At 38.5% G+C, this 14,344-nt stretch overlaps 1 protein-coding gene across 4 annotated transcripts in view; it reads left to right on the top strand.

Annotated features, from left to right (window-relative positions):
• The first annotated feature begins 3,890 nt into the window (after nucleotides 1–3,890).
• YTHDC2 (YTH N6-methyladenosine RNA binding protein C2) overlaps nucleotides 3,891–14,344 on the top strand; it is a 75,964-nt gene continuing 65,510 nt past the window's right edge. For 2 of the 4 annotated variants that reach the window (XM_070569542.1, XM_070569541.1), the window contains exons 1-3: nucleotides 3,891–4,560; nucleotides 5,735–5,825; nucleotides 12,941–13,137. In XM_070569542.1, coding sequence (XP_070425643.1) covers nucleotides 4,359–4,560; nucleotides 5,735–5,825; nucleotides 12,941–13,137 — 490 coding nt within the window. In that variant the 5' untranslated portion in view covers nucleotides 3,891–4,358. Of the gene's footprint in view, nucleotides 4,561–5,734; nucleotides 5,826–12,940; nucleotides 13,138–14,344 lie in introns of those variants that run through there. The other 2 variants (XM_070569544.1, XM_070569543.1) reach the window with 2 other exon arrangements.

Raw genomic sequence — 14,344 nt, 5'->3', positions numbered from 1 at the left:
TTTTTCTCTCTCTCAAAAAGGGATATCAGACAGGGGCACTTATCTTTCTTGCCTTTACCTGATGCTGTCTGATGATGTGCTTCCTTGTTGCTGAAACTAAGAGGGAGTGGCAAACACTCCAAGGCTGGCAGAGTGGTAGGCTGGACAGATTCTGGAAGACTGAGGGCACTGGCGTACAATGCTGAAACAATCAACCCTAGAATCACCCTACTTCTAGACCTCTTGCTATATAAGATGATAAATGTCCTTATTTTGGACCTTTTCTGCTTGGAATTTCTAATTGTACCATCTAATTGGTACTGAATGCTAAAGAGGAGCCAGGAATTGTGCTAAGCACTTCATCTGCATAAAGGTAATACAATCTAATTTAATCCCCATAATAACACTGTGATGTAGTTGTGTTTATCATGTACATTTTATGGATGGGGAAATTAAAGCATAAGGAAGTTAAATCCTTGCACAAGACCACACAACTATAAAGTGGTAAAAACGAAGATTAGAACTTTAGGCCTTTCTGACACTAAAGACAACTCGAAATCATTTGTAAATATTTTATATCTTCCCTACGTCTAATTTTTCTCTGAAGCATACATAAAAGGTAGAATTGCAGTGTTTCACTCTAAGCATCTACAAATTTCCAGGGGTACACAAAAATATTAGATAACGTAGAATCTGATTAACCTTATAATTTACTGCTATGTAACTTTAGGCAAGTATTCTCTTTTATTTCAGTGAACATGTTCCATATCCTCACTAGGTACCAGAAATACAAACATTTAGACATTTATCCAAAGAGAATGGCAAGAAGGAAAAAAGAAGCAAAACATTAAATCAATGCTTAAACATTAAATCAACAGTTCTATAAAATGAGTATTAAATATATCCATTTGCAGATGGGAAACTTGAGGCTCAAAAGGCAAAGTAGTCAAGCCACAAAGCTAATAAATGATGGAATCAATAAGTGGTGGAATTAAGAAGTTACAGAGTGAGATTGAAAGCAATATTTGTCTGACTCTGTGTAAAATATTTTCAGTTTTACTGCAATATGTTTAGTGCATCCAGATATTATCTACTATGTATGTTTTGTCCTGAAATGAAGCTAGGCTTCATGATCAGCTGGTCCTGGTTTCCATTCTTACTTCATTAATTACTGTGACAATTAATAAAGGGAAACCTCATTTAAAATGAAGACAGGAGGCCAGAAGGGGGAACTCCTTTACGGTGCCACTGGAGGTCAATTGCAGGAAAGATAGTCAATTACAGACCCCATCAGAAAGAAGTCATCAACTGGAAGGAATAGTCAATTACAGGAAGAAATGTGCATTGCGTCCCAAACAGAAATCTCCCAGCTCAGCAACTCAGCCAGTGAGAAGCCATCACCACCCTAAACTCTTGCTTTTCTCCAATCACCTTCCTTCAAGGCCACTCCTCCCAATTTTTTCCTTTTTCTCTATCAAATAACGTTCTTCTCCTTTGATTGTTGAGTTTGGCTATGGTCTGCCATAGCATGCACATCCCAAATTGAAATTCTTCAGCTATTCCTGAATAAACTCATTTTGCTGGCAAAATAATTGCCTCTTTTATTTTTAAGGTTGACATTATCAATATCATGGCCTTGGGCCAGTTTTTAACCTTATGCAGCCTGTTTCCTCATTTGTATTGCAAGGTAATATGACTGCTTCATATGGCTTTGTGAAGATTGGGAAAATAAAGACAGTGCTCCTGGGCACTTAATAAATGACAGGCATTATTATTGCACAGCTAAGGAAATTAGGATACATAGAGATCAAAGTAGTGATAAATGTTCATCCAGTTCACTGGTAACCATGCCAGGACCAGAATGTAGAACCTATTTCTGCTTATCCAGAACTCTTTCTAGTAGCCAACCAAGGAGACTAGGAGGTTAAGGATTATGAAGAAAGTTTTTGGAGGGTAGAGGCAACCAATCCTAATTCCAGATTCTAAAATACGGTCCACTGATAAATGTTTATTGTGTACCTATTCAATTCTAGCTGCTGATGAGACAGTGACAAAAAGATCAACAAGATTCCTGTTCTTAAGGAGCTTATATATATTCTAGGAAGAGCAAATAGTAAATAAATAAACAAAATAATTTCAAACAGAGGTAAATGATAACAGATTGATGTGGGAGAGCCTGTCTAGGTAAGGGATGGAATCCTGCCTTAAATGATGAGAAAGAGGCATCCAGATAAAGTACTGGGAGGAAAATTGTCCAGTGTTGGAGGAAACTGTGCAAATGGAAAGTTCTGCTGATGGTAGTGTCACCGAACCTGAAGTGAGTTCGCTCACCCGTTGCGCAGCAAGCCAATCTCTGACACCGGGGGTGGTGGAAGAAAGTAGGAACTTTATTTTTGCACAGCGCTGAGCAAGGAGAGAGGGCAGCTAACGCTGAAATCCCAAACTCTCCGAAAAGCTAAAAGGAAGGGTTTTTATTTGGGGCTTTAGGTAGGGGAGGGGGAGCATATGGCCTTGTTGGTTGGAGCTTTCCCACCAGCCTGCCTTTGGCCTTGAGACACTTGCAGAGAGGAGGGAGCTCTTGACCTTGCTGGTCAGCAGCTTTCCCACCAGCCCGTATCTCTTTGTGGGGAGGAGATGGTCCAGGTGCTTGTCCTTGATGGTGTCTGTCTCCATGGAGGATAGCGGATTCTGGAGGCAGGAAGCCAGAGAATAAGCAGGGAATGAGTGTTTTGGTTTTAACCCCATATATGCTGGGTTTAATGTGGGGAAACTGATACCAGTGTCGGTATCAGTAGTGAGCTTGGTGTGTTCAAGGGAGAGAAAGAAATAAGTGCATTTGAGCACTGTTGAAACAGTAAACAGACATTGATGATTAGGCACCTAGTAACTAAAGTATTTTTTCTTTTTTGCAGTTAGTGATTATAGCTTTCAGTTGTTCAGCTGCCCACTGTTAACTGTGCTGTTTAGGCAATACGCTGACTCCCACTAGTTTCCTATAGATAACATCTCCCTGGCGCCTGATTCACTCTGGCAATGGGTGTTCGAGCTGTTTTTCAGGAATTAGGATCCGCTTGTTCAGATCAGGCTGATTGAGACCACCAACCCATCAACTGGGCCCACGCAGATGCCTGACAAGTGACCTTTTGATGTCAAGAGGCTGAAAACTCCACCCTCAGACCATGCTAATGTCACCATTTCGTGAACATGCGTCCTGTGAAGAGGCATGAAGTTTGCATACACTTGTACAGATCATCCATTACCTCACCTCCAATCATCTATCTCCACACTTCAGACCACCTTGCCTCCTACCCCATAAACACCCCCGAGTCTCCATTTTAAAGGAGTCAGATTTGAGATTCGTTCTCCCGTTTCCTCACTTAGTTGCCTTATGATTAAAACCCTCTCTCTGCTGCAGTCTCATCATCCCGGTGTTTGGCTTTCCAGGCAACCGGTCAAAACGAACCTAGTTTGTTAACACTGTGAGGATGAGAGAGTGGGAGATGAGATTTAGTTGATGTTAGTAGAATTGTGTACAAGCAAGTGGAAATTCTCACAACCTTTCTTGACCTCCCAAACTAAAGGGTTCCACCTTCCTATTCCATCATCTCATATAGCACTTATACGTACCATTTAATCATTTACTTGTTTATTGTCTGTCACTCTCATTTAGGGTTGCCAGATAACATACAGACGCTCAGTTAAATTTACATTTCAGGTAACAAATATTTTCTTACTATATATGTTCCTAAATATTGCATGGGAAATGTGTAATACTAAAAAGACATTCGTTATCTGAAATTAAAAGAAACTGGGCATCCTGTATTTTTTTTTTTTTTGCCAAATCTGGCAACTCTAGCCTCACTAGAATGTAAACTCCAGGAGGGCAGGAGCCATTTTTCTGGTTCCCCAATGTCTATCTAGGGCGTAGCATAGTGCCTGCGAGGCACATAGTGGGAGCCCACACACGCTTACTGAATGAATTAATGAAGGATTTAATGAAACAATGAGTGACTGAATCAAAGGATGAACTAGAGCTCCGTAGCGCGAGGCGTGCGCGAGGACGGAGAGGACCACCTCGGTGCGAGACATTGGACGAGCGTGCACCGGCCGGAGGCAGCCGGCGGCCGACGCGCTGAGGTCACGGGCCCCGGCGGCCCTGGTGACGTCATCACGCCCGCGCGCTCCGCCTCGCCGGGGCTTAAGTGGCACCGGCGCCTCCTTGGCTGTTGTGGTGACTGGGGGCTTTCGGGTTACCCCGGCCCAGCTCAGGCCGCGTGTGGGGCCGTCCGGTCCCAGCAGTGGTCCCCGAGGCTCTCTCTCATTGGCCGTCAGCCAGCAGGCTGGCCGCTCCCCCGCGGGGAGAGCATCTCCTCAGGGCCATGTCCAGGCCCAGCAGCGTCTCCCCGCGGCCGCCGGCTCCTGGCGCGGGCGGGGGTGGCGGGGGTGGCGGGGGCGGCCCCTCTCAGTGTGGCCCTGGGGGCGGTGGCCGGGCCAAGGGGCTGAAGGACATCCGTATAGACGAGGAGGTGAAGATCGCAGTCAATATCGCTCTGGAGCGCTTCCGATATGGGGACCAGAGAGGTGAGGTTCCTGACAGGGACCCCGCCGGCTGCCCCACCTCCCCCGAACCCGGCCCGGGTGTGCAGGGGCCGCCTCTGCGGAGGGAGGGAGGACCCGGCCGTCCCCCGGCCCGCTCGAGCCGGCCTCAGAGGCGGCCCGGGGGCCTGGGCCGCACTCGTTAGCCCCCCCTGGGAGGTGAAGAACCAGCCGGCATCCTGCGGATCGGCAGGGGTGCGGGGCATTTGGCCGGCATCAGAGGGTGAAAAAGTCAGGTTACACCCTTGCAGGAGGCGTTTCTGTCCGGAGGGAGAGGCCTATCGGCAGCTTGGGCGCCTAAGCCACAGCTTTAGGTATTAGTAATCTTAAAGGAGGTTGTGGTAGCCTTAACTGAGGCACGTTCAAGCCACAGAGGTCGAAGAGCGGAAGGAAATCAGGCAGTACATGCACTGGCGATCTGTGGTGCTTTGATTAGATCCTGGAAGCATTACGCTAAACACCTAAAGAGAATGAAACTTGTTTTGGTGTAGGAAACGGCTTCCGCACTTCTTAAGGTTAGAAAGGTATTTGATGCAGAACCAGCAGCCGACCTGTGGTCATCTGTACAGTATAATGATGCTCATTCCGATTTGCTGGCCTAAATAGGGGATCCCTTACTGTGGAAGCTTACAGTCCAAGACAGAGAATGACCTGGACAGAGTGTTTCTGAGCTTACATTAAACAAATGTAAAGCTTCAGCAGTATATAACAAATCCAGTCTGAGATAGTGATGAGTTATCAATAAGGACGTGGAATGGGAATTCTATACAGTTTTGAAGGCAGAGACAGTGGAGTTTGATGTTGCACATTCATAATACTTGAGCATGCCTCATGATGGAAGTAAATAAAAGTTTTGTTAATTAAGCAAGTAAGAAGTTAAAATATTATCATCCGTCATTGTGCCAACTCAAGATTCCAGTACAAGTAAGAGGAATAATCTTCGGTTAGCATTAAAGTCCTTTATCACATTTAGGTTTATCTTTTGTTAATATAACTCTGGTAGACATTGAGTTGTTATTGAATTAATATGTGCTTTTCAAGTTTGATTATATGCTATATGAGTTTATTCATATTTTAAATCTATATATGTTGTATATTGAAGCACCTTGATAGAAAATTGCTTAGCCTCAAATGGTACTTTCTGTTTTTTTCCATGTAGAAATGGAGTTTCCTTCTTCTTTGACCAGTACTGAAAGGGCCTTTATTCATCGATTGAGTCAGTCTCTTGGTTTGGTCTCTAAAAGTAAAGGGTAAGCTGATAGCTTTTCTTCTTTAAAAAAAATTATTTATCAAAAAAAGAGAAATGTTTCTGACTACATTTAAATAGTTATTACTGTTTTAGGTTTACATTCTTAATTATATTGCATGTAGATAAACTGATTTTTGTCTGTATCAAACTCAGCTCTTTCCTTTTCCTCCTATCTCCCTTTTTTAATTTTCTCTAGGGGGCAACAAAGAAGTAAATTTTAAGATGTAAGAAAAAATAGCTTAAAAGTTGAAATTGATTGCTTGAGAAAAATATTTTCCTTTTTTGCAGAAACTAGATCCTTTTTTTAAGAATGGATGGAGTAAAGATAATAAGTACGATTATTTACAAAACTTATCTCTTAATGTTACTGTACTGTAATGGTAAGCTTTAGACCACATATTCATTGTTTTCTTTCCTACCAACTCAAGAATCTGGTGATTAGAAATGGTTGAGTAAAATGGAACAGGAGAAAACAGTATATATTTTTTGAGTGTTCCTGATCCATATGGGGGAAAAAGTCATTTGAACCCTTCAGGTGGAAGAACTTTAAAATTCTCTGGAGCTGTTTTATTTTGGGAGTAAGGATGGTGGGATTCCTCTATAGCAGGGTTTCTCAGTGTTGGCGCTGTTGATGTTTTGGACTGGGTAATTCTTTATTGTGGAGGGCTGCTTTGTGCATTGAAGGATGTTTAGCAGCATCCTTAGCCTTTACCCGCTAGATGCCGGTGACACCTCCACCTGCAGTTGTGACAACTAAAAATGCCTCTGGACGTTGCCAGAATGTTCCCTGGGGAACACACTTGCTCCTGGTTGAGAACCACGGAGAGAGGGAAAAAAAGAAAATTTCAGCTTACTGGTTTTTGCCAGGTTAAGAAGAGGGAAAGCAAAACTTTATTAAGTACCTATATTAATAAATAAAGAGTAGGAAGGTCTTAAAATGAAATTAGCTTATATAGGAATGTCTTGCATATGAATGCCCACCACGGTGATACATTACTGACTGAGACAGAGGCTTTAGCTTAGGTGAATGTGCATTTTGAATATCATTAAGGCCAGTGCTGGGGCAATGGTTAGGTTCCTGAGCATGCCCAAATTATAGTTCTCTGGATAGGTAATATTCTGCATTTGAAAATAAAAATAGAGGACCATAATCCTTTATCCAAAAACACCCGGACCAAATATGTTTTGAGATTCTGATTTTTCAGATTTTAGAGAAGTATTGTGGTATATTTGCAATATGATATGTAATATCCTCAATAAGGTATGGGCATCACCTTTAATCACAATAATATTTCTACTGGAAAATGTATGAATATTCACACTAAGACAAATAAAGACTAGAAATAGCTTCATGTCAATTTAATCAGGATTTGCTGCCGAACAAAGCTGCAGCAAACCTACAGAAATCTTCCAGTTTTCAGAGCTGTTTGGGTTTAAGAGTTGCAGGTAACAGGCAGTAGGCCTGCACTAGAAATCATATATTATAAATGCACACTTCTGCAGCTATGTCATTTCTGTGGTTAAATGGTTTTTGAATTCTGAACAGTTAATTTAGAAATGACCATTGGAAATTACTCTTGGAAAAGCCGTCCATTGGAATAGACCGTCTCTACTTCTGTGCAGTAGCATGGCCGGTTAAGGGATGGTGCAGAATGGAGAAACATCTCGGGAAGGGGAGAGCAAGAAAGAAATTATCAGGACAAAAAAGAGAGATAAGGAAATATTGAAGAGACAGAGAGAGAGGAAAAAGGAGCGAGATGCTAAGGGAAGCAAGGCAACCCTGCCTGCTTATCCAGCCCCTAATACCAATACCTAGTGCTCCACAAACCCTCCTATGAAATTTCTTAGCTCTTTTCTTCCCCTTTTTATCTTTGAGCAAACTTAATACAGTGTTTATCTAGTGGTCCTTGTGATTTTTAAATGTCTTTCCTTCTTTTCACGTATATAAAAAACTAAATAACTTTGAATATACTTCTCAAATCCTTTCTTTTCATTTGTGTGAGAATTTGTACCTGACTTATTATATTTCATGGGTTTTTCTGTTCACCCTTGAGTAAAGATTTTTTTTAACCTCCTAGCATTAACTTCATTAACTTATTAGCAAATTAGTTTTTCTGCTTTTTTTTCTTTTGTGCCTGGTATTATGGCTCTTTAATACATATTTGAGAGACAGTCTGGTGTGGAGGAAAGAGCAGGAAACCTGCATTCTATTCCATCTCTGAGCACTTCATTCTCTAGCTTTGGTCATGCCTCTTAACTTTAAAGGCCTGTTTTCTTAAATGTAAAATATGAAGGAGTTATTCTCTTTGTTTTAGTTAAGATTCTGTGCTTCTGTAGTTCATTTTGAGCTTCCTACAAGGTTTTTAAAAATAGATTCCAGGCTTACTCTGTGATAGTTTACAATTTTTTTCTGATCACTTTTTCCTTTTTGATCTCCTTTCTTTCAAAATGAAGCCATATGTTTTGGATTTTGTTTCTGTTTTCCCAAAGAGTTGAATTTGCTTTGCAATTTATTATTTTTAATAATTGCTTTTTTTTTGGTGAAAATATTCTTGTTGGAGTAACACCTTCATTTTGTGTTCTTTAGTATATCCTAATGTTTTCTTTGAAATTTTAGTCGAGTTTTCCCATACTAAAAATTTCACCTCCTTTTAATTTGTTTCCTTTTTTCCTCAACTGAGGTCACTGTGTTTTGGTTTTAAGAGCACGCTTTTCTGAGTCTTTAACTTGTTCATGAACAAAACAAAATCTCTTTCCTATTCTTTTATTCCAAGTTAGACAAAATGAGATTTATAAAATGAACTTTGTTAAAAACTTGCGGAAAGAGAAAATATAATGTATATGAAAGTAGGTTTTCCAAGTTTCTTTCCCTGTGATTGCTTAAATCACTGCTTAGTAAGTATCCAAGTGCTCTCCTCACCCTGACAAGGAGTCTCGACCCTATGAGGAAGCCCCCTTTTCAGATTTGGGTTACTGACTCCCTTGCCTCTTGCCTTGGAAGGTTGCATACTGTGCTTCCCCTTTCTTCCCCTAGCTAAAATAGGAAAAAAGGGATAAAAGTGAGGAACTCTCTTAGTGAATTTTGGGATATCTATTGAAAAGAAAAAGCCTATGGTGCTCAATAATATTAGTAATAACAGCATGCAACATTTATTAACCGCTCTTGTGCAACAGGCATTGTGCTAGATGCTTTAAATAGATTATCATTTCATCCTCACAATAGTCGTGTGTGGTGGGTTCTCATTAAAATCTGGTACCTGTATAACAGATGAAGCAATTCAAGCTTGGAGAAGTTAAGTAATTTTCCCAAGACTGCACAACCAGCAAGTAGCAGAGCTAAGATTTGAATATAGTTAATGTTTAATTAATTTTTTATGTTCACACTGAATTCAAAGCAATGTCCTGGGAGCTATGAGGAGTTAAAACGGAAATGTTAGATAGGTCTCATCTCTAAAGTTGCTTATAGTCGTTAAGTCACAGAAAGAACAAATTTACCACAAAACGTAGTGTCTATGACATGAAAGCACCTGTGTTTGTGACAAAGTTAACTGGTTGGTGTATTAATTTCTAGGTAATCATAAAAAGGTACAAATTGCTATGATGCAAACTTCAATAAATTTGCAATTCTATATTACAGTATTAGGGAGAAAATGGTTTGGAGTTAGGTCTTTGCATCTGTCTGCCTAATGGAAGTATAAATTAAGGAGATGTGAAATTAAGCATATACTGGGCATCAAATGAACATTATTTTTTTAGAGACCTTAGCTCCTTGGTGGCCGTGAGCTTTTTAAGTAGTGATTTCAGATTTTGGCTCTTTAGATGATATTTTAAACTGTTTACAGATTTGGAAAGTGGGAAATAGCAAGGCGTTTGGTTGTATTTGAGTTAAGTATTCTGTAATGTGCTGTGTAAATAGATAAATTGATAAATGTTAAAATTGCATCAAATTTGATTAGTTATATCATCATTTTTCTTTAAAAGGAAGAAGACATAGAAATGCCAAAACTTCTTTATAGCGTGTGTTGATTACTTTTACCCTTTGAAAATTGGAAGTTATGATGTTCTTATCTGAAATTTTAGTACATTTACCTTTATACTTAAAAATTGCATATGGGGCTTGCATTTTATTATTTTAAAAAATTGTTATGGGGCCGGCCTGATAGTGTAGTGGTTAAGTTCCCGCACTCTGCTTGGGCGGCCCAAGTTCGCTGGTTTGGATCCCTGGCATGGACCTATGCATCGCTCATTAAGTCATGCTGTGGCGCCATCCCACATACAAAATGGAGGGGGATTGGCACAGATGTTAGCTCACTGACAGTCTTCCTCAAGCAAAAAGAGGAAGATTGGCAACAGATATTAGCTCAGCGCCAATCTTCACCAAAAAAATAAAAATAAAGAAAATAAAAATTCTTGTGTAGTTCATTCCTCTAGCATCTTTTCCATATCTTGCAGTTAGTTTCTAGTTAATTTTGCTCTATAAAGAAGACTCTTACAGTTTTCATCAGAACATAGTGTCAGTTACTTTGGAATGAAAGCATAATGAGGAAATCTCAGTATGTTAGTTTACATAGTAGGACAAATCTCTACTGTATTGGATATTTCTATCCTCACAACAATGAGGTGAATATAGTACCAAAAATTTCGCTAATCTTTTTATTGTATATCAGTGTCACTGTGGTGCTGAATGTGGTAGGAACGAGCACTAATAGCCAGAAGTAGAATCTTTTACTAAAACGTAAAAGCTGTCAAGCTGATGTCATCTTTGTGCCTCACCATCCATATTCAAACTAAATTCAGTAAATTTTAAATGGTAATGGCTAACTACTCACCCCTGCTTTATATGAGTTATTTTTACACATAAGTGCTGTATTATTATTAGGCAACCCAGTGAAACTTTCCTAATTTCAATCTGACCTATTATTTTGGTTGTGAGCTTAATGAGGAAAAAGTGTATTTTACTCAACTTTGTGATTGTAGCTTCTAGCATAGTGCCTGGCATACAGTAAGTGCTTAATGTATGATGAATGAATGAATAAAAGAAAAATAGTTACAGGTGAAATACAGTAAAACTTTACTGAGATGAGTTTTAAGAAAATTAAAGCATCTTGGAGCTGATAGAAATAGTAGTGAGTTTAAAATTAACTGGTATACGGTGTTGGAGAAGTAAAATGATTTATTTTTGATCATATAGTTAGTTAGTTGAAAGATTCTTACCAGCCGAACACAAACCTCCTGACTCTTGCTCTAGTGCTCATTTCAGCATACTTCCTGCCTTCTGTATGTAAAATTTTATAAAGTAAATGGCACAGAGGGGAGTGAATGATTGAGTCTATAACAACTGTGCTGAAGTTTCAGGAGGGTCCCTGGGAAAAGAACCTACAACAGAGACCATCTCTAGAATCCAATAATTCTGATTTACCATGGAAGTAACTAAAATTTCTAGATCAGGTTAAATTTAGTTATTTCATCTTTATACCATCATTTAAGCATGACTAAGCACTTGTTGTGACAGCATAGAAAGCTTATAATTCATTAAAGCAATAAAGAGTTTCCAGAAACCGAAAATTTTGGTAAATTAAAAACCTCACTTAGATGACTTAGATGGCTAAAACTGTATAGGTTAATCCCCAGTTTTATGTCATTCTCACAGTGAAGATATCGTTGAAAAATTTTAAAGCTAATGAAAGTTAGGAAAATTATACATGTAATTTTCTTTATATTTGTGGCTATGTTGCTTATTTCTGTAACATGATAGTGACATTAACAAATGGTGAAACATATTACAAAATGTTTTTGGTAATTTTTTTATGCTTTTTTTGTTGAGGAAGATTGACCCTGAGCTAATATCTGTTGCCAATCTTCCTCTTTTTTTTTTTTTATCCTCCCCCAAGCTCCAGTACATAGTTGTTTGTCCTAGTAGTAAGTCCCTTTAGTTCTTCTATGTGGGATGTTGCCACAGCATTGCTTGATGAGCAGGGTGTAGGTCTGTGTCAGGATAACCAGCAAACCCCTGGCTGCTGAAGCAGAGTGCACAAACTTAACCGCTATGCCCCTGGGCCAGCCCCTGGGTAACTTTTTAAAAAATATAATAAATGATATTTTTTCTTGACTATAATTATAATAATAGCTTTCATTTTTTTAAGTGTTTACTCTGTGACAGATACTGCCCTTTACATGCATTCTTATTTAATGATATGTATAGTCCTTTGAGGCAGATATTGTTCTTATCTTAGGCTCAGGGATATTTTTGCTAATAGTCCCACAGCTAGTAAGTGGTAGAGCTGGAATTCAAACCCAGGTCGGTATGCTTTCAGAGGCTGAGCTCTTTACCGATTTGACCACATTGTACTAGATTACAGATATGTATTATTAAATCATTTCAGAACACGTTTGAGGACTTCCTGTGTGTATAACATTGTACTTAGTACTCTTGGAGCTATAAAAGTCATAAAAGACATGGTTAGACCTGGACCAGTTAAAAAACCAAATATGCTTATATCAAATAATTTGAGAACAGTTATAAATCATTATTTTATAATTGAAGACTAGAGTTAGAAGCTTTGAAAAATTTTGTTTTTTTCAATATGCATCTGGGATACTTTTCGGTAATGCTGGTTTATATTTTTCTGGTCCAGCCACCAAACTTGGCTCTCGGCTCTCTTAACCAGTTTTCGGGGGAGCATGATATTACCAGTATACTGTAGAAACATTCAGTGGGTCTGGACAGTGAACCATAATTTTTTTATCATGATTTTTAGATTCTGTTGTTCAGATTGGTTTTATCCCTCTATGTGTTTCCCAGCATGTATAAACTGGTGAGGTTTCATCCACCATGAAGTCTGTTAAGACAAACTTTAACACTTACGGGTAAGTATGCCATTTTTGCTGATTTAAAATTGGATTTGCAGCATTTTGAAATTTTAATTGAAAGTGGTCTTGTGGCCACGTTAGCACTAAACCCCTCTTTATTGAATTTTTTGGGATTTTCAGCATCTTCTCCCGAAGTATTTTGATTTTTTTCAATGTTTTGCTTGAGACTTGTTTCTAAGTAGGCATACATCATATGTGAACAAATTGACTATATATAGTAAATAAATGATTTTTATTAATATTCAGAAAGGGAGCAAATAGATACCTAACTGTGAAGAAGAAAGATGGATCAGAAACAGCTCATGCAATGATGACCTGTAATTTGACTCATAATACAAAACATGCTGTTAGGAGCCTAATTCAGAGATTTCCTGTCACCAATAAAGAGCGTACTGAACTTCTGCCTAAAACAGAAAGAGGAAATGTGTTTGCAGTTGAAGCTGGTATGTATTTTCTGGGGAGCTTCCTTGTTTATCCTATTATTTGATGACTGTTCTTTTTCCATTTTAAATTTATTTTTGAAAACTAAGATGAAGTAAGATTTCTTAATTTGAATAGTTTGTTAGAAATTATTAAGGGTTGTGAAAATTTTGGAGTAAAATACAGTGTTAAGGTGTGTCATAATGTTAGGTAAGTTTTTTTGTGTGTGTCATTATGGCTCCAATTTACTGAGCACTTACTGTGTGCTAGGCAGTATACTAAACTCTTTATACAGGACCTCAGAACAGCCCTTGCAAGGTAAGAATTTCCCCTATTTCACAGGTGAAGAAACTGGTGCTAAGAGAAGTTAAAGAATTTGTTCAAAGCCGCTCAACCAGCTGGTAAACTGCAGAGCTAGGATTTGACTCCGAGGTCTGGACTTTACTATATTAAGCTGCCATGACATGCTAATAAATGAGATTTTGAATTGGGGTTTTAGCTTCTGGTGAGAGACAAGACAGAGTCTTCAGTGCATTAACTTTCTGAAAAGGTAGATAAATAATATATTTAGGTTATAAAATGGAGTTGTAATTTCACTATTTGGAAAAATAACTTCCCTAGTGAGAAAATGATTTTATTACCTAAAGTGACAGAAATTGCATAATTTCCATTGTCTGTTGGAGTAGGTTTGCAGAGTCTAGAAAACATATGGTCCTAGATATCAAGAAATTTAAGTTTTAAATACATGCACACAACAGTATTTTGCATTGTGGGAAGAATATAAAACACAGCATGCTTATTTTTTTTCCTGTCTGCTTAGTTAAATGTAGATGTTGGGTGAAATGCTGAGTTAAGAAATTTGTTAAGCATTAGGACCTTATATTTACACGTTATTATATTTGATCACAAAATCTATATGTTTAACTTTAAAAATAGAGGATATTTTTCTTTTTCATAATGTGTTTTCATATTGTCCAAAATAGTCTTTATAAGTATAATGCACATTGTTTCCTACTATAAAATTTTAATTTTCTGTCATTATTGATAGATATCAAAGTTGTATTTTATTTTTAATGGTTATTGGATGATTGATTTTTGTTCATTTGTAAACATTATGCGTCAGAAGTACTTTTGAGAAATCTGCTTTCTAATTGATACTGAAATTTGTAACATGTTGTCTAAGAATATTAAGTGTAGGAGTACAAAGGTTGAGGCATTGCTTGCTAACTC

This window comes from Equus przewalskii, chromosome 13 (assembly GCF_037783145.1).
Source record: "Equus przewalskii isolate Varuska chromosome 13, EquPr2, whole genome shotgun sequence".
In the NCBI taxonomy this organism is placed as follows: Eukaryota; Metazoa; Chordata; class Mammalia; order Perissodactyla; family Equidae; genus Equus; species Equus przewalskii.
Note: the sequence above shows the minus strand (reverse complement) of the source record. Positions and strands in the feature narration are given on the sequence as shown.